At 40.6% G+C, this 24,229-nt stretch overlaps 1 protein-coding gene across 2 annotated transcripts in view; it reads right to left on the bottom strand.

Moving 5' to 3' along the window:
* col15a1a (collagen, type XV, alpha 1a) overlaps positions 1-24,229 on the bottom strand; it is a 67,721-nt gene that overhangs the window by 4,535 nt on the left and 38,957 nt on the right. The window contains exons 5-38 of one of the 2 annotated variants that reach the window (XM_076971343.1): positions 23,234-23,323; positions 21,704-21,830; positions 21,055-21,095; positions 20,683-20,886; positions 19,821-19,847; positions 19,013-19,075; positions 18,768-18,845; positions 18,495-18,551; positions 18,150-18,287; positions 17,656-17,772; positions 13,925-13,978; positions 13,717-13,752; positions 13,399-13,521; positions 12,811-12,876; positions 12,667-12,702; positions 12,388-12,420; positions 11,287-11,349; positions 10,814-10,849; positions 10,622-10,705; positions 10,442-10,507; positions 9,303-9,356; positions 8,460-8,549; positions 7,819-7,854; positions 7,378-7,431; positions 7,170-7,226; positions 6,175-6,234; positions 6,030-6,071; positions 4,620-4,641; positions 4,218-4,295; positions 4,001-4,026; positions 3,700-3,789; positions 2,836-2,977; positions 756-826; positions 152-280 (exon numbers count right to left, since the gene is read on the bottom strand). In XM_076971343.1, coding sequence (XP_076827458.1) covers positions 152-280; positions 756-826; positions 2,836-2,977; positions 3,700-3,789; positions 4,001-4,026; positions 4,218-4,295; positions 4,620-4,641; positions 6,030-6,071; positions 6,175-6,234; positions 7,170-7,226; positions 7,378-7,431; positions 7,819-7,854; positions 8,460-8,549; positions 9,303-9,356; positions 10,442-10,507; positions 10,622-10,705; positions 10,814-10,849; positions 11,287-11,349; positions 12,388-12,420; positions 12,667-12,702; positions 12,811-12,876; positions 13,399-13,521; positions 13,717-13,752; positions 13,925-13,978; positions 17,656-17,772; positions 18,150-18,287; positions 18,495-18,551; positions 18,768-18,845; positions 19,013-19,075; positions 19,821-19,847; positions 20,683-20,886; positions 21,055-21,095; positions 21,704-21,830; positions 23,234-23,323 — 2,490 coding nt within the window. The remainder of the gene's footprint in view (positions 1-151; positions 281-755; positions 827-2,835; positions 2,978-3,699; positions 3,790-4,000; positions 4,027-4,217; positions 4,296-4,619; positions 4,642-6,029; positions 6,072-6,174; positions 6,235-7,169; positions 7,227-7,377; positions 7,432-7,818; positions 7,855-8,459; positions 8,550-9,302; positions 9,357-10,441; positions 10,508-10,621; positions 10,706-10,813; positions 10,850-11,286; positions 11,350-12,387; positions 12,421-12,666; positions 12,703-12,810; positions 12,877-13,398; positions 13,522-13,716; positions 13,753-13,924; positions 13,979-17,655; positions 17,773-18,149; positions 18,288-18,494; positions 18,552-18,767; positions 18,846-19,012; positions 19,076-19,820; positions 19,848-20,682; positions 20,887-21,054; positions 21,096-21,703; positions 21,831-23,233; positions 23,324-24,229) is intronic. The other variant, XM_076971344.1, reaches the window with a different exon arrangement.

Here is a 24,229-nt window from a genome sequence, read left to right as displayed (position 1 = left end):
CACACTGGTGAAATTTCCACTTGGAATCTATTTTAGAAGATTATATATTTTTATGAAGCATTCAAAGAACTAAGACATCATTCGGAGCTACTAACACATTTTGACCTAAAAGGTACAAAGTAGCAGGTGTAAAGATTAAAAATATCATTACCTGAATCTCTCTCCATCCTCCTACCACTTTGAGGTAGAGTTTACCCGTATCTCTGACTAAAGACAATGTTCCCTCGTCATCCACATACGATTCCTGCCTTAGTGCTTGAAGACTTGAGTATTTCCTCACCTGCAACACCATCATTATCACAACGATTACCTGGGTTACCACCAATGTGGTCATTTCAGGGTATCACTATACTACTCAGACACAATGTTCTTTCACATTATTTTGAGAAACATTTCAAAGTCAGTGATCTGTGTGTGCCATCACTCAGTGATCTGTGTGTGCTATGAAAGATTAGCACCCTCTTTCCCAAATGCATCATAGCATTAAGATCCTCTTAAATGAGTATTAAGTGTAATATTTGCTGTACCATGTACCACGTGTTACAATGTGTTTTGGAAAGGAGACACTGGCCACTATGCTAACCTTTTAAATCCTGTAAAGCGCTTTGTGACAACATGTGTTGTGAAAAGCGCTATACAAATAAACTTTGATTGATTGATTGATTGATATGCTATAGAAACTAATGATATTGGTGTGGCAGGGTTGCTTGTCTGTATTGATTGTCTGGGTGGATTGTCTGTCAAGTGTTTCTCACCATGACAGCAGCAGCTTGTCCTGGGGAACCTGGAGGGCCCCGGGGCCCAGGCAGACCAGGGAACCCAGCACCTGAAAAGACAAATTATTTTCTTCCAAATCATCATTATGAGAAAACTATTAAAATGATAGCGTGTCCTGTTGCAGTGTAGCATAACAAGAGTCTTAAATTTGTCACAAGTTTAACTGTACAATTGAGGATAAGTTTTTCCTTTTTTCTCTTTGTTATGATATATACACTGTAAGGGAATTTGTTATTTACTGTCTGTGACCCTCAGTCAGAACACTCTGACATTCAGTTCACTCCCTTATCTGTGTGTCTGCTCCTCAGTTAGAACCTCTCTGTCTCTCTGTCCATCTCTCTCTGTCTGCCTGTCTCTCTCTCTGTCTGTCTCACCCTGTATTCTTCCACTTCCACTAGATCCAGTCTACTGTACCTCCTCTCCTGAAAAGGAGAACACCAATCATACATATCTTTTATTATTCTTACCCAATTGTGTTAAGACTAGTGCTGTCAATTCCAGGTGCCGCGATTAAAAGTCCTCACCAGGATTTTCTAATTAGCAATCCAGGTAAAATTAGTGGAATCAACAGAATCCAGGAAGCCTGAGCAAAATCCTGGTGAGGACTTTTAATCGCGGCACCTGGAATTGACAGCACTAGTTAAGACACATCTTCTTCATTCTGTATTTAACTACATGTATATTTATTGAACTCTGGAACTCTTTCCTGACACCCGTGTGTTGTGAATCTGGTCTCCCGGGGCCCGGCTATGGAACTCTTGAGGGCTGTACAATTTTATAATCCAAACTATGAACCCTGATAGTTTTGGTCTATGTCTGAAAGATGACTCCAAAAGAAATATCTTAACATACACTATATTGCCAAAAGTATTCACTCACCTTCCTTGACTCACATATGAGTGACATCCCATTCCTAATCCATAGGGCTTAATATGACATTGGTCCACCCATTGCAGCTAGAACAGCTTCAGCTATTCTGGGAAGGTTTAGGAGTGTGTTTATGAGGATTTCTGACCATTCTTCCAGAAGTACATTTGTGAGGTCACATACTGACGTTGGACGAGAAGACGTGGCTCTCAGTCTCCGCTCTAATTCATCCCAAAGGTGTTCTATCAGTTTGATGTCAGGACTCTGTGCAGGCCATTCAAGTTCATCCTCACCAGACTGCCATCCATGTTTTTATGGACCTTGCTTTGTGCACTGGTGCACAGTCATGTTGAAAGAGGAAGCTCCAAACTTTTCCCACAAAGCTGGAATTGTCCAAAATGTCTTGGTATACCAAAGCATTCACAGTTCCTTTCACTGGAACTAAGGGGCCAAGCCCAGCTCATGAAAAACAACTTCACACAATAATCCACCACATTTTACACTTGGCACAATGCAGTCAGACAAGTACCGTTCTCCTGGCAACTGCCAAACCCAGACTCGTCCATCAGATTGCCAAATGGAGATTCGTCACTCCAGAGAACATGCCTCCACTGCTCTAGAGTCCAGTGGTGGTGTGCTTTACACCACTGCATCTGACACTTTGCATTGCACTTGGTGATGTATGGCTCGACCATGGAAACCCATACTATGAAGCTCCCTGCGCACTGTTCTTGAGCTAATCTGAAGGCCACATGAAGTTTGGATGTCTGTAGTGATTGACACTGCAGAAAGTTGGTGACCTTTTTGCATTTTGAGCTTCAGCATCCACTGACCCCTCTCTGTTTACGTGGTTTACGTCAGTTTACGTCGCTTACCATTTCATGGCTGAGTTGCTGTTGTTTCCAAACACTTCCATTTTCTTATAATGCAGCTGACAGTTGACTGTGGAATATTTAGGAGTGACAAAATTTCATGACTGGTTTGTTGCTCAGGTGGCATCCTATCACCGTTCCAAATTGGAATTCACTGAGCTCCAAAGAGCAACCCATTCTTTCTGCATGCCTAGGTGCTCAATTTTATACACTTGGATGGGTGAGCGAATACTTTTGGCAATATAGTGTATCTTCAAAAATAGCACCTGAGAAAACTGATCAGAAGCAAAGCTTAGCTGGAAATGTCACATGTTCTTACCAGAACTGTAGCCAGGTGGTCCAGGTGGTCCAGGACGCCCTGGGGGACCTGTGGCACCGGCTCTCCCAATACCAGGAACACCAGGTGGTCCCTGTGGTCCAGGGCGGCCAGGGGGCCCAGTGATGGCTTCTCCTTTAGGTCCCTTCAGACATAAACCATGAACATTATGAGCAGATGATTTATTGTGGCAGATCAAATGATAATCAGGTCATTTATTATTAATCACCAACACCACACCATAGAACCAGAATGTTACTTCCATCAGAAAGCCCTGAACAACAGAAATGTTGTTTTTACTTGTTACAAAAAGTCCCACTTTAATTTGTATGTGTAGACAAAGGGACACTGTCCAGGCAAATCCCTACCACTGTGTGCAATGTTCTTTCCACCAAATATTTTGGTTTGATTCTGTGTACTCTTTCATCCTCAAACAAAAGGTCACTGGTCCATCCAATCTAATTACACAAGCACCACAGCACCAAAATTTGTAGGCAGTTTGCCATCATGGCAATTAATTTTCACAAAGGCATATCAGACATAGCGTTCCCAAGTCATAAAGGCAGATCAAACGACCTTGGAGTGGAGAGAGATTGGGTGGGTGAAGAAATAGAGATAGGAGCAAATATGATTGAGAGTGGGAGGCATAGACAAAGGGAGAGAAAAATTTAAGAGCAAGAAAAGACAAAATCAGGAATGAAGCTGAGAGAGATCAGAGAGATAAGAAAGGGAGATAGCAAGCGAATAAAAGGAAGAGACAATAAACTAAATCTGGTACTAAGAGGTCAGCTTCATCACAATGAATTTATGTTTACCAGATTTACAAGAGATGGTGCCGTGTGTGAGTATGTGTGTTTGATCACTCACCACCAACCCAGATCTTCCAGGTAAGCCAGGTGACCCAGGCATCCCGGCTTCCCCTTTCTCTCCCTTCTCTCCGTGGTCACCTTTGTCCCACTGAAACAAGCACACAAGAATGTAAACACACTGAAAAATACACTAACACATGCACATGCAAGGCAAGCCAACACAACAAGTGTTGCCCTGGACAAATGAAGACAAAACAAAAGCGTGTTATGCAGGTTTAAACTTCCAAAGCAATTTCGCTCAGTCACGGTCTGATGATTTCCATCAAAGGAAATACGGTAATCAGATGGCTTGAACTTACCATGGTGCCTTTTCCCAGTATAGTCACTGCAATGAAAAAAAGTTCATAAGCACAGTTTAGCAGTTGAAAAGGTGGCACAGTTATACACCACTGAAAAGAAACCAGACCACTAAAAAAGGCTTAACCCACTACACGAAGGAGAAACAGCACTATTCATCTAATCCCATGCAACCCTGAATATGTAGTTTGTGGTTGAAGGAGGTAAACAGTTGCATACTTGTGGGTCCCGGTGGCCCTGGGAGACCCCTTTCACCCTTCTCCCCTTTGGTCCCAGATGACCAACAGTTAGCTCCCTCTTTAGGTGAAAATTGGGGCAAGCAACAAAAGAGATCAAAAGAAACACGCTGTAAATCCTTAATATACAAATATTTGAAGCATCTGTGAAATCTTATCATTTTGACTTATACTACAAGTTGTCTGCTTGCTCCATGAGAAAGAGCTATTGCTGTAAAAAAAATAAATTAAAAATCAAACAGAAAATATTAATGGCAGTTGGTATTTTTTATGTGTAAAACTCCTTATCTGTCGTTTGGATTTGAAAAAGGCTTCATAAAGACAAGACAAACTTAGCAGACCCTTAATCAAAGGGCCAGTAAATCAGCAGGCCTTTAAAACTCACCTGCAGTCAAGTCTCCTTTGATCTGCACAAACCAAAAAGGATGAAAAACAGAGATGAGTGTCAGGATTCATGGCTGTGTTTGAACAGTAGTAAACAAAGTGGTGTTAATCCAAACAGAACAATTTTAGAGTGAAGCCATCTGGGACAGAAATCATGCACTGAACAGCCAGAATGTTTAGTACCCCGAGCAGAAAAAGAGAAATCACAGATGTGTTCTTATGAAGTATAAAACACTTGTGTTATGTGCACTTGTGCTTCTCATCACAGTAATTGCAGCAACATTGTTAGTTCTTTAGCAGTAACCAGTCATGCAGAGAAAACAAGACAAAAAGACACTGAGACAAGAAGTTACAGAGATCTGCTGTTTGGCAAAGATCTGCTATTTTTTTTTTTTTACAAATATTAAAGTTCATATGTAATCTGTCATCTTATTTTGCAAATTGACTGAATGAATATAAACATATAAACAAAAAAAATAAGCTTTTTAGGAGAGTCATGAGCATCAACTTGCAGCTGGCATCTTTGTCAATGTTCTGTCATACACAAGGACATTCAGGCTTTCCTGATGCATTTGTTTTCATAGATAATGAACTTTCATAAAATAAGAATGACAAAGAGGAACTGATATGATGTCTATCTGACATGCAACAATCTAAAAACAAGTCCATCACTGATGCACTTAGGGTTATGGTCTATGAATAGACATATTCATACTATATCAGTGACATAATTGTGTCACAAACTAAGATTTGTCCTGGGTCTGAAACTTGTAGCTAGGGTGTCATGCTCTTAGTCAAGAGGAGTGACTGTACTGGAGTGTATGGGCTTCCTGACTCGACCACACCTGCTTGAATTCAACATTTCAACTGTGTTCAAGCAGAGGAATCTGGTGCTACAGTTCTCCAGGACTCACAGCAACGGACTCAGATTCAGACTTTAGAAATGCCCTAAATATCCTATCAGTTAAACCTGATAGCCATTTGAGGTTTTACACACGTCTCATACAATATACATAAGGCAATGTAAAAGTTTCATTCTAAATCATATTGACATTTTGAAATACACAGACAGACTATGAATTATCTACAACTACTGTCAATTGCAAAACGGCATGCGGTGGCAGTAAATACTGGAATAATGATGACATGGATGAAAACCAAGGGGGTGCCATACTTGCATCCAAAAATACGGAACCTCTGCCAAAATGAGCAATCATGGAGAAAAAAATGATCCCTATTAAGAAGTTATTAACAACTTTCATTTTGTAGTCTCAGTCATCATGTTGCACCATATTTTTGGCAAAGGTCCCTCACGGCTGAAACCATATGGCACAGGCGGTGAGTTAGAGCATCACTGAAGAAGAGTGCCAGTGCTGTCTCAACACAGGGGCCCACACTCACATACACTTACGGGCTTTTTGCAGTTGGGCCGGGCTGGAACCGGGAACACTGTCTATAAAACGCAATGGCAAATTGAACACTGAGTGTCAAAGAGACACATTTGCATTGGTTAGAGAAAGCGAAGAGAGCAGGGGTGTAGGAGGGCCCATACGTACTCCTTTAGGACAGCTGAAGATTCCTGGACGTCCAGGGGGACCAGGAGGACCAGGTGGGCCCTTTTGCAGCCAAAGGGAGGAATAGAGAGGGATTTAGATGCAATGGCAGGAGATGGATTCATATTGCATTTCATTTGCTCGTCTCTGCACTGCAGTATTACACAAGATTTATGATCCTGGACCCCCTGAGATGTAGATCATGCTTACAGTATATATATATATATGTTGTTGCTTAGTTAAAGTGACAAAATAATATGTATTTTTGCTTGGAAATACATGTTTTGAGCTATTTATGATTACCAGGCCAATTTCCACATTTGTAAAATATGATGTTTGGTGAAATGATCCCAGCAAGTTATGTATAGCGCATAAAATCATTTATGTAAACATAACCGTGGAAAAAAAATGTAACCTCAGTGTTCATGTCCAACCTAAACACCATAGAGTCCTAGTCTTACACTGAATGGCTTTAGGGATGAAAACAAAACAAAAAGCTCTTCAAACAATACGTCACACTAGGACAAACCTTGGTGTGTGTTTTGGAGATGCCCTTTTATCCACTAATTATTGACATATAGACATGTGCTATAACCAGCTTGTTTAAAGCCATCAAAAACAGTTATGTTTACAGGCTGTTTTCTAGTCTCACATGATGACGGGCTGTTTTTGAAGTTATTTTCCCATGTGGCTGTTTGGAAACAAGTATTTCATTAAAAGAAGATAAATGTGTTGACTGGCATCATCATGAGTCATTATGAAAACAAAAGAAGACTGCACAAGCTGCTCCATTTTTCCAGCATGCAACAACTTTCAGAACTGCATGTCGTCTACAGGGCAGAAGAAAAGTGATGGGATACATTGTAAAAACCAAACACAGTTGGACATAAACCTTGTCACACTGTCACCACTATAGTAAACCTGTCACACTTAAAGAGTACCTCAGATATGTCAATGGTGTGTGTGTGTGTGTGTGTGTGTGTGTGTGTGGTACCCACTGGTAATCCATCTGAATCTCCCTTTTGTCCTTTCAGCCCATTCAATCCAGGACGACCCTACAGTAAAACACAGAGTGGATTTACATCTTACGGTGGAAACATCACTGACTCCAGACATAACTTTTAATCAGGGTTGGACGCGGAACATCCACAAACTGCACGGACCGGCCCCTGAAGCAGGCTGAGTTTGCAATGCCAAGGAACTTACTGGGCGACCAGGAAGCCCAAATTCCCCTTTAGGTCCCACTGGTCCGAGAGGGCCCTGGTAGATACAGCCAGACACAGAAACACAAGTGTGAGAATGAGGCTTGGCAGTGCTCTGATCAGCACCCTGTGTAACAGGTGCACAGGCAAACAGAGCCCAGCAGTGAGAGAAAACCATGTGACAAGCACAGGCTGACCGCTCCACACTAACTTCTCCAGCACAGGCTAGCATGTTCCAAAACACTGTGAATGAAAACAGCTGTATCCATATAATAAAATCATGGAAAACCTCAACTATTTCCAACTGGAGTCTCACGAATGTAACAGCAGAGACACAAACGGCTACTATAACAATGCCTATCAGACAAATATAAACGCATAAATATACTATATTGCATAATATAAATATAAATGTAAATAGTGTTATTTGAGTGTCTGCACTCACCATAACACCAGGAGGTCCAGGTATACCAGAATCACCCTAAACAGAGAATAGAGGAGTACATAAATGAAATGTGCAATGGGGGTTATGTGGGTTTGGACTACATTTTGATATGTTTACTGGTCTTCCCACTGTTGGTTCTGGGAAGACAAAACACATTGATGTTATCAGAGAATGACTGCACACACAACACAATCTACAGCAAATCAGTACATATATTTACAATAAGTTCTATACAAAACCATTATACACTGGAAATATTACAGCTATAATATTCTAGGTTTACGGAACTACAGAATTACAGAAGCATGTCCATGCATTATGTCAATTAAATAAAAAGGTTAACATGTTTGAGTGTCCCTTTTGTTAAATTACAGTGAAATGCAGATTTCTAACTTCTCCACCTGCTGTCATCAGTGCACTCTGTAAGGTCCCAGTCTCTTCCAGCAAAATGGATGTCAGGACAGCTGTGCACTAAACTGTCCTTAGATCAGCCATTAACTGTGATGGGTAAGTTCATTTGAAGTCCCCTCATCAAAATTTCATACCACTTAACTAGCGCTGCCATTTTGGAGCAAGATAATGACTGAATCTGATGTGAGTGACTTCATCTGGCAAATCAAAGTTTTGAACAAAGGTGTCACCTTAATTCCTTTTGGTCCCTGTGGCCCAAGCATTTCTGACAATGGTGTTCCATCCATAGTAATGGTATTCCCTGGCTCTCCTTTCTGACCCTACACACACACACACACACACACACACACACACACAGAAATTCAATGAATGGTTGAGTGAAATACATGTGAAAACAAGCACATGCATGATTACACATACAAACGCTTCTAAAGAATGCCAAGTCTCATATATGTTGCATGTAAACATATGCAGACAAGTTAACAAGTTATATAGTAGGCTGTTGCAATCCGTCAACTTGCATAAACACATAAGGACATGCATATGCTTGCATACTCTCTCTCTCTCTCTCTCTCTCTCTCTCTCTCTCTCTCTCTCTCTCCTACAGGTTAATAAAAACCATATGCTGGTAAAAAGCACCCAAGGCACATTTAAAAGAGGTTAGCATTGGATAACAATCTCATTGTCGTATGTGAGTAGGTCTGGACTGAGTTTGCTAGTGTATGGTGTATGTCTCTGTGTGTACACAGGGCCTGTCTGGTATTCATTAAGCTTTAACACATCAATGCTTTGTAGTCATCGGCAACTCTATATGGTAGTTCTCTTTAACCTTGGTTCTTCTCAGTGCTCATCACTGATTGGAATCTACCAGGTATAGACCAGCATCATGTGCTCTCAAAAGAATAAAATTATGACACATGCACAGAATACTAGTGGAAGATGTCAGAAACAGTTCAGTGTAACCAGATTTGAATGTTTTGATTTTGCAAAGATGTCAGCTACAGAGTGGCTACTATGTGATTCACTGTCCCGTTCTCTCTCTACATTCTTTTGAAGTCCCTCTTGCTCCTCACCTTTAACCCTGGGGGACCGTGAACTCCTGGGGTCCCAGGGTCACCCTTTGGCCCCTAAAAGGAGAAAAAAGAGAAAGCATGAAATCATATTGTACACAAAGTTGTCCATCAGTAAGCAATAAAGTTTACAATTCAATAGCTAACAATGAACACCAGACGATAAAGAAAACACCATAATGTTCTCCAAGGAGAAAAGCGTGAACACATAAGGTTTGCTTGTAATGAGAAGCACATGCAAAAATAAAATTATGTACAGACAAATTATATGTGAATGAGTAACTAAGAATTATCTTGTATGTAATAATAATGACCTGTTTGATAATTCCCATTTGAATTACAAGAATCATACACAACACAGAATATTCTACATGATTTTAGGCAGTTCATTTACCACAAATGCATAGATAATGGCAGTTGCTTATCCTAATATGCATTCTCTCATTCAACCACAGATATTATTTAAAATAAATACTTGGGCAAAAGATTCAAAACAAAAACCACAGGAACTGTTTGTTCCAGCCATGTAGGTTTGAATATCTCTAACACCAGGTGGCATTTACCGGCATTTAGTTATCAGGCTTTGTATCTGAACCCTAAAACTTTAAACCTGCCCACTGAGCGTGTCTCATATACACAGCAACATTAGAAGCTGAAGTTCTGACAACTAAATCTGACACTTGAGGTTGAAAATGAGACCGACCAATTACTTTTAACACTGTTCTCTAACGCTCTTCTCTGTCTGGCTGTGTTCATGCATGAGAGTTCTGATTGGGTAATGTAGCGTGCTCATTAAGAAGAAGAATAAAACTTTACGCATCATTGTCACACGTTTTCAAATTCTGTCGGCTTTAGTTATGTAATTGTTCAGTGTTGTCCTCAAAAGCTTATAGAGTGCTGGATGGAGCCTGTGGCTGGTTGCAACAATCATTTCCAAATTGGAAGGGATTAAACAAGGAAACAAATTGTACTAGAAATGAGGCCAAAGCTTTGAAGAGATGCTAACATGGTATGCAATATTTCGACATTCGAACACTGCAGGCAACAGAACTGAAATAAATCTGTAATACGGTATTATGTGATTACTACCACATTATTGTACTTCATTTTTAATAAAGCACTTCTAAGATAAGACTACTTACAACTGGTCCTTGAGGCTGAAAGGTCCCTGAGAAGTTGAAGAGGCCCTCTGTATCATTCAGCATTAACTGCAAGGTAGAAAACACAACTCTATAATTTAATTTTGACTCAAATTCCAATTCAGATACCACATTGGGGCCCTCCATTTAGATGGAGAAGTAAGTTTAATTGAATGAACCCACATCATGGAGGGTAATGATGGCCCCTGGTGGTCCAGGTGGCCCTGGTGGACCAGGAAGACTAAGTCCATCTAGACCTCTCTCTCCCTGCAGACACACACACAGATACAGAGATACACACACACTTAGCTTTACATGTTTTGAGTGCAATGAACTGTAAAACAAGTGTTTGTGTAAGTGTGTTGGGCTACACACCTTTTGCCCCATATCACCTTTCTCTCCTTTCTCTCCCTGTGGAAAGAACAAAGCAAAAATTTCAACCAGTACAATAAATCAGCTGTGGAAAGCAGATGAAACAGCAGTATCGGTTTAAGTCAAAGGTATGGGGGAAAACGTTTCCAGAATGCATATGCTGAGTATATGCTGTATACTGCATACTGGTCCCTGTAGTAGTATGCAGTATAGTATCCAATATGCAATAATATGCAATACATACAAAACATACTTCAAGATCACGAGAATATTTGAAGGTTCTGCACACCAGTGAAAGATTTTCAACCACTGCTGTATTACAGGATGTAGCACACCCTAGAGAGATCTCTGGTCACGTAATGGAACATTTGGCCAGAATAGTATCACTAGGTGTCTTTTGCATACTGGAAAATACATTTTTAGTATGTGAGTAGTATGTAGTAGGCAATGTCAAATACAGACAGTCTGCTGCTTACATGTCTTCCAGGAAGTCCAGGTAGTCCAGGTAACCCATCAGGTCCCTTGGCGCCAGGCTCCCCCTAGAGGAGAGGTGAAGAAATGTCTATTTGAAGAGAGCACTTTAGATTTCCAGTTCTTTTCACTTTAGATATCCAGTTTTAGGTGAAAAAGAATTATGGTGAGAAATAACTATGATATCCTTCTTAAATTGTGGAAACTACATAGTGCAACTATGCTGATTAGCAAAGAATTCTGATCAAAAGTAGAATAGGGCATTGTGTACCATCAGTGTGAAGTCTGATTCTGCAATTTTGTTTATAATTAAAGACAAATTGTTATATTTTTTAAGCAGATATGAGCATAGAATCTTTTTAGCACTCGGATATTTTATTACTGATAGACTGTGGTAGAAGTTAAAACTGAATCTTAAATGACGTATGTCACCACGATGTTACGATGTTAAGATTAAGAACTCTTATGAACATTAAGAATGCTTTATTGAACTTGGGAATACCAAACTTTGGACACAGATACACACTGCACCGCAATGAGTCTAAAGTTGAGTTGAATGCATGTGGTGTGATGCTCCGACCCCAGCAGATGTGCTGTTGGGGATTGTAAATTAGGTCCTAATGGGAAGCAAATGGGTGGGAACAGCAGACTTCCTCTGGCAACCAGGAACAGGAAACAGTGGGCCTCATTTATCAAACACCATCAAACATGAGCACAATGTATGTCTGAGTAAGAAGGAGACACAATCTCAAGTGGGGTTTGCCAAAGCTGAAGAAATCACACCATCAACATATTGTCTTAGTCCATCCATCAGGTGTACACTGATAGACTACCACAATATGCCCGTTTACTGCCATGTATGGAAAAAGAATCTCCCATTAAAATGGGAGGATTATCCTGCAGAGCAAACAAGACTAATGGAGAGTGGAAACAATCCAAAGAATATCTCCCCCAGCCGAACATTGGAATTTTAGTTTAAATCTGATGAACATATTATATATTTCAAATCAAATAAAATTTGTAATAATTATAATACTGCTTCACACATTATAAAAATATTATATAACATGTATTTAAATATATAAGTATACAACATGGGTACAGACCTTTACTGAAGTACCATTCTTCCCATCCTTGCCCTGAATCAGAGATAAACATATGGGCCAGTATATTAAGTGCTTGTATGATATATCTATTCACAAATGTAAGTACTGTAAGTTCATGTCTGTAAGTACTGTATGTACTGCCAGTGCATCCAAGTCCTTCTTTTGTTTATTTTTATCCAGTCATAAGATAGTTTTGGAAAATGTGCAATGATGTTGCATTTGCATGTTTTTATGCCGAAATGAACATTAAAAAAAGTATTCTAAACAAATAATTCTGACCTGTGGCCCTGGGGGGCCAGGCAGACCAGGAAGTCCCTGCAGGAGAGAAGAGAAGGGACCTGAAGCAGCGTTTATCAAACACAACATGCCAATGGCAAGCTGCCCTCATAAAGGAAAAGGTTCAGCTACTGCAAATGCACTTACAGGAGGCCCTCTGGGGAAAGTAGGCACAATGCCACTGCCCCCACCCATGCCTGAGCCTTCAGAATCCTGTGGAGTCATATCACACACACACACACACACACACACACACACACACACACACACACACACACATTTAAATGCACATTTACACACACAGTCACGCACATACAGGGACACACGCACGCATATGCACGCAGGCACGTCCACACACACGCATGCACATACGGAGGTATGATGTTTTGGGTTTGGCTATGAAGTGTTAATAAATCATTACATATGATTTGGGGTTAGTCTAAGTTAGATGTAATTTTGAAGACTTTCATGTGACCAACCGGAAAATTGTTTGCAGTGCAATTTTTCAAATGTTCAAACGATTCAGGCCTATTCAACACAGAATGATAAATGAGCTGTCCTCAGTTCTAAATGTTGAGTTTCAACGAGTCTGTTTTTGTTTGGCCACACGAGCTGCCTTTATATAAAATTAAAAAAGCAATAATGGCGGCCTCTAGTGGATCCTACAGATCCTGCATGCTTTTAACTAGCACGCCTGTGAATTTCAGACAACGCTTCATTACTTCTGGAACTCACCAATACATCAAAACTGAAGTGTGCGGGTGGTCCGGGTGGTCCGGGTGGACCCGGCCGTCCACCTGGTCCTTCTGGCCCTGCTGGACCAGGCAGTCCTGGGACACCTGGCTGGCCCACCTCACCCTAATGCAAGAAAGAGCATGGAGGCAATTATACTGCCTGTGAAGTGACTTCAATGTGCGTTGTATAAGAGTGACATTTAAGCATGTGATTTGATAATATCATCTGCCACCAGCCAAATGAGTAGCTATGGAAATGAGAGTGTATCATATCATAATGGTATCAGCATAAGATGGGAAGACATTTAGATGTCATTACCTTTAGTCCTGCAGGTCCAGGCAATCCTGTTTCTCCCTGCAGATAAAAGCACAACACCACTCAGACGTTTGCTATGGAGGTGAATATGAGTCAGCACAAAGCACAACACCACTCAGACGTTTGCTATGGAGGTGAATAGGAGTCAGCACAAAGCACAAGCCATGGAATCTGAATGAATGTCAAAGGCTTCGACTGTTATGCACGTTACCTTGTCCCCTTTGGGGCCCTTTTCTCCTGGGTCACCGTCCCTGCCACTGGCCCCCTATGAACACCATGAAGACAGCATCAGCACTTCCTGCTCTGCCAGGAATTGTGTGTGTGTGTGTGTGTGTGTGTGTGTGTGTGTGTGTGTGTGTGTGTGTGTGTGTGATGTTGTTTATATAGTTTAGAGAAAGGATCGCTTTTGAGTATAGTGGTCATGATTTGCATTCAGTTTTGCACCTGGATAAAACTGATAAAATCATATGTCATATTCTGCTGTATGTACACAGCCCAAGATAACACGCTGACCAAGGTACTTCAAAGCAGAATCTTGTCATCCAGATTTTGGATTATATGTTAAATATGTTATTAATGTTCAGCGGTGAAGACAATGGGAGTTAGGTGAATGCCTGGACATTTCATTATAGATTAAATATGAATAGCTTCTTCTTACATTGTAAGCAGAACAGAAGGGTTTGCTTTGCTATTTGCTGCTGGAGACTGAGCAGTTAGTTAGCAGCTGGACCATTTAAAAGGCAGCTTCCCCACCAATGACAAAGTAATGATCATGTTCCGTGAGAAGCGCTTAGTGTCAATCAATCAGATGCTATCATCTCTCTCTCTCTCTCTCTCTCTCTCTCTCTCTCTCTCTCTCTCTCTCTCTCTCTCTCTCTCTCTCTCTCACACACACACACACACACACACACACACACACACACACACACACACACACACAGACTGGAATCACCCCAGAAAGGTTCAGGCCTATCTCTAGGTCTGTCTCTCCACTGTTCCACTGTTCCATGAAAAAAATCAAACAAAAAATTAATTACACAGTACAAGTGAGACTTTTCTGCCAGGTAGACAGCCCATCCTTTGTCCAAAACAAGCAGTCAAGTATTTAATACTTTCAAATCCTCTGACATGAACAGAGGACATTCTTGAATCATTGGCCAGTTGCTGAAGATTCAAAAACTGTGCTTCTCATCCAAGAAACAGTTACAGATTAAAGGTTGGTAGAATAGACCACATATCGAGAGGCTTTCAGAGTTTGCTAAAGACTCAGTGTGTTCACCTCATCCTGGCTGCAGTGCTAGCTCTGTCAAACATGTGCAGAATGTTTAAAAGGCAGATATTAACTGCATAACTCAGGAAGGCATGCAACAAATGCAATGCAGACACGGCCAAACTCTATGGCAGGAACTGAGAGATTGTTCCAGAGAAAAACAGGTTGTGATTGGCCAGGCATACATGCTTACCCACTGAACCACGACAAGCCTTCCTATTTTAAAAATGGTGCTAATGCTGCCAAAACCATCTTTGTAGTAATTGAAAGAATTGATGGAACCAACCTGGAAAAAACAGATCCTGTTTAGATTGTCATAGCTGGCTTGTACATGTGTACACTTCACTGATCACGGGTCTATGAACTTCAGCTGTAGTTCTGATCTAATACTGGCAATTAGACAAGGTTCTATTAACCATGAGATTGAATTCACGTGTGAGTTGTAACTAGGGTTGCAACGGTATGAGATTTTCACAGTATGATAACCGTCTCAGAAAATACCGCGGTATCACGGTTATCAGGGTATCACAGTTAATTTGTATATTATTAAAAGATACACTGACCCTTAAAGAAATTACAACAAGTTTTTTTTTGTTCAATTAACTATTTATTGTAGAAACCTGCAACTATTGTATACAAAATGTCTCCTTTAAAAAAAATAAGCTGTAAACATGTTTATATAAATACTGCAAAATTAGAGAAACCTAAATCATGGATTTCAGTACAATTATTTAAGTTTAAATTATTTAATATTTGATAAACTCAGCCTGGGTCAGTGTCTGATCAACAACTGTTGTAAACGTCCGTTGTACTGCCAAGTTAGAATATAACCAGATACTGCAGAAAGAGAGGATTTATTTCTGACATGACCCTCACAATAGAGATTTCTATTTTAAGGCTTTCACACCGAGTCTGGTTTTAACATATGAAAAACAGGCACGTTAGAATTTGAAAATGAACGCATGTAAATTAATGGCGTCTTTCACATCCAGTGAAAGCAAGGACCATAAAAGGCTAGGTTTATTCTTTTCACTAGTGACCGTAGCGCGCGACTCCGCACAGTTCTTTTGTATTACGTTAACAAATACGAGCCTCTTGTAATTCCAGGATGAAACATGAGAGAACGTGAAGACGTTAAGATTGTGCGTTTTGAAAATAAACAACCATTAAATAATGTGATGAAAAAGCGAATTATTTCGAGTATATGTATAAATATTTAACTTTATTAAGTTTAAGGTGCTGGGAAATATTGAAACGGACCTTTAAAGTTACGTACAAGTGCTTTAATTCCACCTTGTAAAGGTGTATGAACCCTGCAAATATGACTTGTTCAAATATGTTCATTGCGCTGAGGCGCGGCGTGCGCAAAGTTACAAAATTCGAGATGTGCACGACCTCGCGAATTGACAGCGCGTGAGACCCTCTCGCACGGGCGGCACCACCGCGATTACGTCATTTTCGCCGCTGACTTTAGTTTAGCTTTTTTTTGTTAAATAATGTGTTAAGTCTGAAGCACTTTCTGCCATTCTCACCGCTGTGTGCGGAGTAGCTGAACCGGAGCGGAGTTGCGCATGCGCGGGTCAGTTTCTCCGCTGGCTTGCTTTTTACCGGTAATAAACAAATGCACACGGTATGATAACCATGCATTTTAATACCGTGGTATACCGTGAAAACGGTTACCGCTGCAACCCTAGTTGTAACGTGCTCGCTTAGGACGTATATATTTTAGAAGTTTCCAAGGTGTATTGCACTTTTTTATTGCAGTGTATTGCAGCCTCCATTAGGTGGCAGTGGTGTCCATGGGGCTGTTTGATTTGAATTTTTTTGACACATGCTTATCTGTTTTGGTTCTGTTCCACAGTCCACTCAGGTGGTGCATTCTGGGCCTCATTTGCTGCAACACTGTTGTGTTCTGTTCTAATTTTCTCTCCATAAGCCGCTGGTGTCCGTATGACAATTTGGCGGTCATCACACTGGCGTTACTTCTCACTAGTAAATTTTTATTTCTGGTTTAATTTTCATTTGTTAAACTTTGTCTGAAGCTGGCTTCCTCCTTGTTCCCTACACATTCTACAGCCACGACATTTATTTGTATTTCTTTGCCTGTTAAGCAGTGCTAAATCTTTTGAATTGGAGATTAATGTGATTTTTACTGTATTTCAATAAGGTCTTTACATTTTCAAAACTGTTTCAAAGCTGTGTAAAGTAAAGACTTAAAAATAGAAATGTCTATGTTCCTGTTGGCTTTTTAGCAATTCAATATCAAACTGAACCAAAGCCGTGACCCCAAGCCCATGAGGCAAAGCAAACCAATGTATCCTATTTCCCCCAAATGTGAGACTCTAATTAACAGAAAATTCTGTTGTTTCCCTTTGCAAAATCCATGCAGGCCTACAGTACAATACTGTTGGCCTACAATAATCACATATTTTCAACTAATCCCTACAATACTGTGGGCCTACAATAATCACATATTTGCAACTAATCCCTACAATACTTTGACAGCCACACAGACATTCAGAAACTTACACAAACACTTTCTTGGATTATGGATGGATAGATAAGAAGGTGAGGCAAAAGCAGCTCAGAGTTACTGCAGGGGTAAAGCGGTTGGAACATGTTGGAGGGGAATCCTGCCTTTTGTGGCCCAGGCCTTTATGTTACCATTATACCTCAGCTAAATCCAGGCTCGACCTAAGTTCAAATCCAGACCCAGCATCAAATCCAGACTCAATATCAAATCCAGACCCAGCATCAAATCCAGACCCACTAAACCAGTCCTCAATTACCTGAAAAAAAGCACGGATCAACCTGAGTCATCAGGTAAAAAAAAAAACCTCTTAAGAAAATGATTCAAATCTTGAGATCCCAGATGATATCCCAGTGCTTTGGCAAGGAAGTGCTTCAGCATAATTCTGTGGCTAAACCATACATTCTAACACAGGGATAATGATGGCATTACTGTACTGCATTTGGTAACTGATATCAATCAAAGCAACTTACATTAGCCAGTGGGGATAAAGTCCTCTGCTGTTTATAACTGAGTAGTTCTATTTCAACAAATATTTCTAAGCTTAATTCTATATAAATGGATTCTAAATAAACTATTAGCAAGAGATGCATGAATTTTTTTTTTTTTTAGCATCCCACGCATAAGAATACTTACTGGGATTCCAGGTTTACCCATCTCCCCATCATTCCCATCTTTTCCAGGTGCTCCTGGAGGCCCCGATGGCCCTGGAGACAGACCTGAAGGGCCAGGGGGACCAGGCTGCCCTGGAGGTCCCCGTGGACCAGGTGGCCCCTTGTGGAGACAAGACACACTAAGGTCTATTATTCTATGCAAATATTCACTGCAAGTCTTATTTGATTCAATAGATAGTTTCTGTCCTGTGTAACACAAATACTTTATATTAGTACTTATATTACATATTAGCATATTCCAACACTTTTGAATCAACAATAAATTGATCATGAAATGAAAATACAATATGGAGAGGAGAAAGCTCACCCTGATGACTTCTGAGTCACTGTCAAAGTCCTCATACCCTGAGGCTTCAATAGCATCCTGCATATGCAGAGTGAACATAAGGCTGGATTTGATAAAAGGCCACAACTGAGTGGGGAAGTATTAACCCCGCTAATACTGTTAAGACGTGGGATGAGTTACTGCCTCCTAATTATTAGCATTCATTTTTATACTAAACAACTGCAACTTCTGTAGTTTGAATGCCCTTCCTCAACACAGCGTGCTGCCTACTCAGAGACATGGTCGAGCACATACCACATATCGAAATGACCCTGGTCGTCCTGGTCGTCCAGGAGGTCCAGGGAGCCCTGGCACACCAACTCCAGGATCACCCTAAAACCCAAAACATATTGATTGGAGCATTTCATAAAGCTACATTTCATGGTTTCTCCATGCAGTCATCACTACCATGAATATATAGGACCGGTGTTATGTTCACTCTGCATTATCGAGCATGTTGTTTTGCTAGGTTTTTTTGTTATGTTTTTTTTTTTTTACACCTTTTCTCCTCTGAGACCTGGATCACCGGGTAAGCCTGGAAACCCTTGAATTCCAGTTTTTCCCTGTAGGAAAAGAAGCAAAAGAGAGATACCATTCAAAGTCTAAAGTTTATACAGTTTAACTATATGAAGCAAAGGAATGCAAATAAAAATGCAGTTCAACACACACAGAGAGATGCAGACAGATGCACCCCATATGTGAAAACTGAACCCCTTATACTGTAAGAGGACAAAGGCATCTCTCCACTCTGGGTTTGGATTAATCAGAGTCACAGGTGTGGAGGCAGGTGGCGCTATTATTCGCCGATCGGCCCTAGAGACAGATGAAAGGCTGTAGGACCACCACTGAAGGCTCACTCTCACGTCTCCATGTCTGCTGCGTGGTAACAATCTACTCTTCTATCAACTGGTCATGCCTAACCAATAATGTGGCCTCACACAAGAGTTATTAAGCATTCCTCATTTTACAAAACATTTCAGTGTAATTTCACTTAGAATGTAGCTCTGCACATGTGTGGGATACTGGTGTTTGGGTTCAGGGTGGGTTGCACAGAGATTGGTACGGTATGAGTAATTAATGAACTCTTTATATGTGTGCTTATCTGATAGTAGACAGAGTAAAAAGTGTTCTCCCTGAGGCTAATGATTTTGGTATGAGGTATGAGGTATGGTATTGCTTGGTGAAAATGGGTTGCTGAAGTGTCTATGTTCATAGTAAGTCCATGATGACAGATACATTAAAAAAAAACACCTCGAAATATAAAAACATTGCCCAGCTGCCATGAATATGAGACCAAATAGTACTCACGGGCTCTCCATCTTTTCCACGGCTGCCCTGAAAAACAAAAAGGTTTTCACTTCAAGTCTAAATTCAATAGATGACCATATATCTCCTCAGTAGGCTATACACATTCTGTTGGGCTATGGTAACCCATTCAAAACCGTTAACATTAACTATAACATTAACTAGATTTTTAAAACTATTTTGTAAATGATTTAATACATATGTGGACATGCACACAACTAAACATGCAATATCATTAACTAAATGCTATCGCTCTGCCAAAAACAAATCTTGCCAAGAACAACAAAGGAAAAAACAGCCTCAGATATTAAGAAAAAAGGCAATTGAGTTGAAAGCCTTTAAACACTATTGACAGGCCTTTCCATGAGACACAGACATGACCCCCAGGTTCTCTGATGTATAACAAACACAAACAAAGTCAGACTTCATACTCTTATGACTCTCACAACAGACGGCGAGAGAACAAAGCACAGTGGTGTGAGAGTTACCAAACGAGCCAAGTTTGTTCAATAAAGCAGAGGGGACGGCCGTTCCAAACTGGGCAAAACATGTTTAATCATCTGCCAGAGACCTTACTGTGTACTGTCATAAGCTAAGCAGGAACAGTCAGAAGTGGTGTCCCGCCATGACAACGCTATGGTGTCAAAATGAAAAGTTGCTCCTGCTCCAACACAGTGAAGCCCAGTGGTAACACATGGAATTTACATCCAAGTCTACGTTATGTGAACCACTTGAACCTTTTTAAAACATTGATGTGAGGAGTGCAGCATGTATTTATACTATAGGAAAGCAGCGAGACAGGCGTGGGTGGGAGCACTGTTCATCTGCTGACCGTAGCCATGTTCCAGTTTACATTCCCACTTACGGGCAGGCCTTCGTTCCCTGGCAATCCCGGAGCACCTGTTGGCCCCGGAGGACCTTGGGGCCCTGGTTCTCCAAACCATGGTGAGCTGTCTCCTCTTGGACTGGGTGCACTGACTGTGCCTGGGGGTCCTGGAAGTCCAGGAGGTCCAGGAGATCCACGCTCGCCTTTCTCCCCTTTCTGCATTGTCATCACGACTGGATACTCCTGCTCATAACCAAAACAACATAAGCTAATTAATGTGGGACAAAAAGAGCTTTAAATGCCATGACTGAAAGAAACAAACTTGTGAACATACAAATATTTCAGCTCAACGGAAACTCGTAAATACTAAAGTCCACATATCCTGGTTTCAAGAAGGAGCATTTTGCTTACATTTCCTTTTTGATAAACAGCTTCCTCTGTCCTGGCTGGCTCTGTACATGCAAATAAAAACAAACTATTCTGTAATATTTTTTAACAAACTTGACAGGAAATCACTTAATTCTCTAGGCAGTATAAATCTATATACTCTTCTAAGATCTAGCAACTGACCAGTTTAATTAGTTATCAGTTTCACTTTGCACAAAAATTACAAATTAGGCACTAATAGTGAAAAATAAATGATACACTACCAGTATATCACTGCCCACGTTTTTGTTTATTGAAATACAATTTAAAACAATGAATTATCACATATTATATTAAAAAATCTAGAACAAATCAGCCATATGTCTAAACATCATCCATATTCCATGATAAAACTGCAATTTTGCCCCTCCTGGATATAAAAGGAACTACCTTTAATCCAAATAAGTGAATTCAATTCCACAAAACTATGCATACAGTGCTTGTAATACATTGCTTTTTTTTTTTTTACTTTTTATACCTTTCATACAATTAAGGTAAATTTATGTGTTCAATTCAAGTGTTGTCTTTAACCTTACAATCATTAATTTTTCTTTGGACTACAAGCAGACACAGCAGGTCTTAGATCAGGTCCTCATACACTTTATGCTTATAAGCAGTTGAACGGAATACTCACGTCCTTCAGTGATGACCTCCAAGTCCTGACCAGAGGACTCTTCCTCAAGATCCTCATCATCAAACGGAGCTACAGACGATGCCTCAGTAGGGGGCGCTCTCACGGGGATGGTCTCATCTTCCTCAGGCTGTGGTCACAAGAGCAAGGGAATCCCTGTAAAAGTCTCATTTTTTTCAAGCACCAAGTGCATTATGGGTCACTGATCAAGAGCTGGCTTTGAGAGACTCTGATGCACTGATCTTCACTAACTCTCTAAATCACTATATTATGGCAAAACTTCTGCCCATTATGAATGAATACCTCTTTTTAGATTGATTACCAATAAATTCTGTATACAGACAGACTGTAAAAATTACATATAAACACTTAATAATATATAATCATTTCCTTTGATACACTATCAGTTTTAATTTGAACTACCATTGTAAGGAAAAAAAACGTAGCAGGCATGCACATGCTGGTTCTATATCACATATGTATTTTATCATATATTAAAATTTTAATATTAGCTAAGATTTTACATTAATGGAAAAACATTAGTTAACTGTGCTTTAACTGTGCATTGCTCTTGTTCCTGACTTTCCACCTCTTTAGCTCAGTTGTGATAACTTTTGGACACGCTTGCTGTTCTTATTATGTTCGATTTTTCCCATTTTGCACCTTTGGCAGGCTCCACGGGCCATGGGCTCTCCAAAGCTCTGTTCTCTGGTTCTCTTTCACGCTCTGCCTCGTTGATCTGAGCTCGTCAGACAGAGAACTGTCTGCCATTTCCTGCCTCCATTAGACCACACAGCACAAAGCCCACAGGGGCGGAGTCCCTGCTGCAGCAATGGAGAGTTCACCATGGTTCAGCTGTGAGTGGGACTGGGAGAGGAGTGTGACCGCACGGCCGGTTGCAGGCTGCCTGGGTGTGTTCATGGGTATGAGTGATGAATGTGAAAGTGCTTTTTGAAGTGGAACCCCCCATTCATCAAAGAAAAAATTCTGAAGGTCAAATTTGAACATTGTGTATATGTCCAAGAACAAAATGTTATGATAAAGATGGATTTGTATTGGTGAAATTCCAGCATTATGAATGTTTAGGCTTCCATGATGCCATCAAAGACTTTCACATCAAAGTCGTTCAAGGACACAAGAGACTTCTAAGGTCCGGATGCTGATAGTGAGTGATCTTGGTGGTCCTTATCATAAAAGCAGACTGTTGAGCTATTAATGCAGAATGTCAACATGTCAGAAAGGAGTTCAACACACTTTTTTCTTAGGAAAGGAAATGTTTTCCTCCTGAAACTCTGACTGTGTGAGTGCCGGTATACTCATGAGCGTTTTAACACGATTCGCCAAAACTGGTCAAGCATGAAAGCCTGCAGTTTGCAGTTGTGTGTTTGTGTGTGTGTGTCTCAGCACACAGTAACTGTCCAATCCTGTTGTAAGATGAAATCATTTAAATGCTGTAATGTCTGTAATTTTGCAGCCAAGTTAACTACGTTCACTTATGAGAGTTGGTGTATATGTGAGTGTGTGTATGCTCACCATATATTCTCTCTCCTCGACTACTTTCTTCACCTCATCCATTGTCTCTGTGTCATCATATTCGTTGTCCCCACTGCTGTACCCAGATGTCTGCAGCAGCACACACATGCACACATGAGTCTGACCCATAATTCCCTGTTTGTAAGTAACATTTATTTATAGAGCACATTTACATAATTGCTTTTGATCCAAATTGGTGTACAACGATGGAAGACAAAATATTAGATCAAGTAATTAAAGACATTATAGTTACAACACACCAGGCTATATGACAGAAAATTTCACCAAGCTCTTGAAGTTTGTTTTCAATCTTGTTTTAAAGTTTAGTAAAAACGAAGCACTTCTGTTTAAGTAATATAAGCACTTCTGTCTAAGTCTGTATGTGGACTTTTCTGCAGCCTTGGAGGACAGTTTTAAAACCATAAATACTGCTGTTAGGGGAGCAGTCTGTGTCTGGGCAGGACAGATGTCCAGGCCTGTGTCTGAGCAGGACAGATGTCCAGGTCTGTGTCTGAGAAGGACAGATGTCCAGGTCTATGTCTGAGAAGGGAGATGTCCAGGTCTGTGTCTGAGCAGGACAGATGTCCAGATCTATGTCTGAGAAGGGAGATGTCCAGGTCTGTGTCTGAGAAGGACAGATGTCCAGGTCTGTGTCTCAACAGGACAGATGTCCAGGCCTGTGTCTGAGCAGGACAGATGTCCAGGTGTGTGTCTGAGCAGGACAGATGTCAAGAGTCCTTCAGCTGTTTTCAGCTGAACACACAGTAACACAGTCTTAAGCCGCTGTAACACAGCCTGAAGACATAGTAACATAGCTGAAAGGCACTGTAACACTGCCCAAATTCAATGTAACACAGCCTAAAGCTAATGTAACACACAGCCTGAATACACTGTACTGTAAGGGTTGGCTCCCGGACTACACCACCAGTCACCACTAGAGAGAGCCGATCCGCTAAAACATTTATTCAGATTTTTTTCTTTGCCATTCTCAGGTTT

Source organism: Brachyhypopomus gauderio, chromosome 13, assembly GCF_052324685.1.
Source record: "Brachyhypopomus gauderio isolate BG-103 chromosome 13, BGAUD_0.2, whole genome shotgun sequence".
Classification (NCBI taxonomy): domain Eukaryota; kingdom Metazoa; phylum Chordata; class Actinopteri; order Gymnotiformes; family Hypopomidae; genus Brachyhypopomus; species Brachyhypopomus gauderio.
The sequence above is the reverse complement of the archived record's forward strand: the minus strand, read 5'-3'. Positions and strand labels throughout refer to the sequence as shown.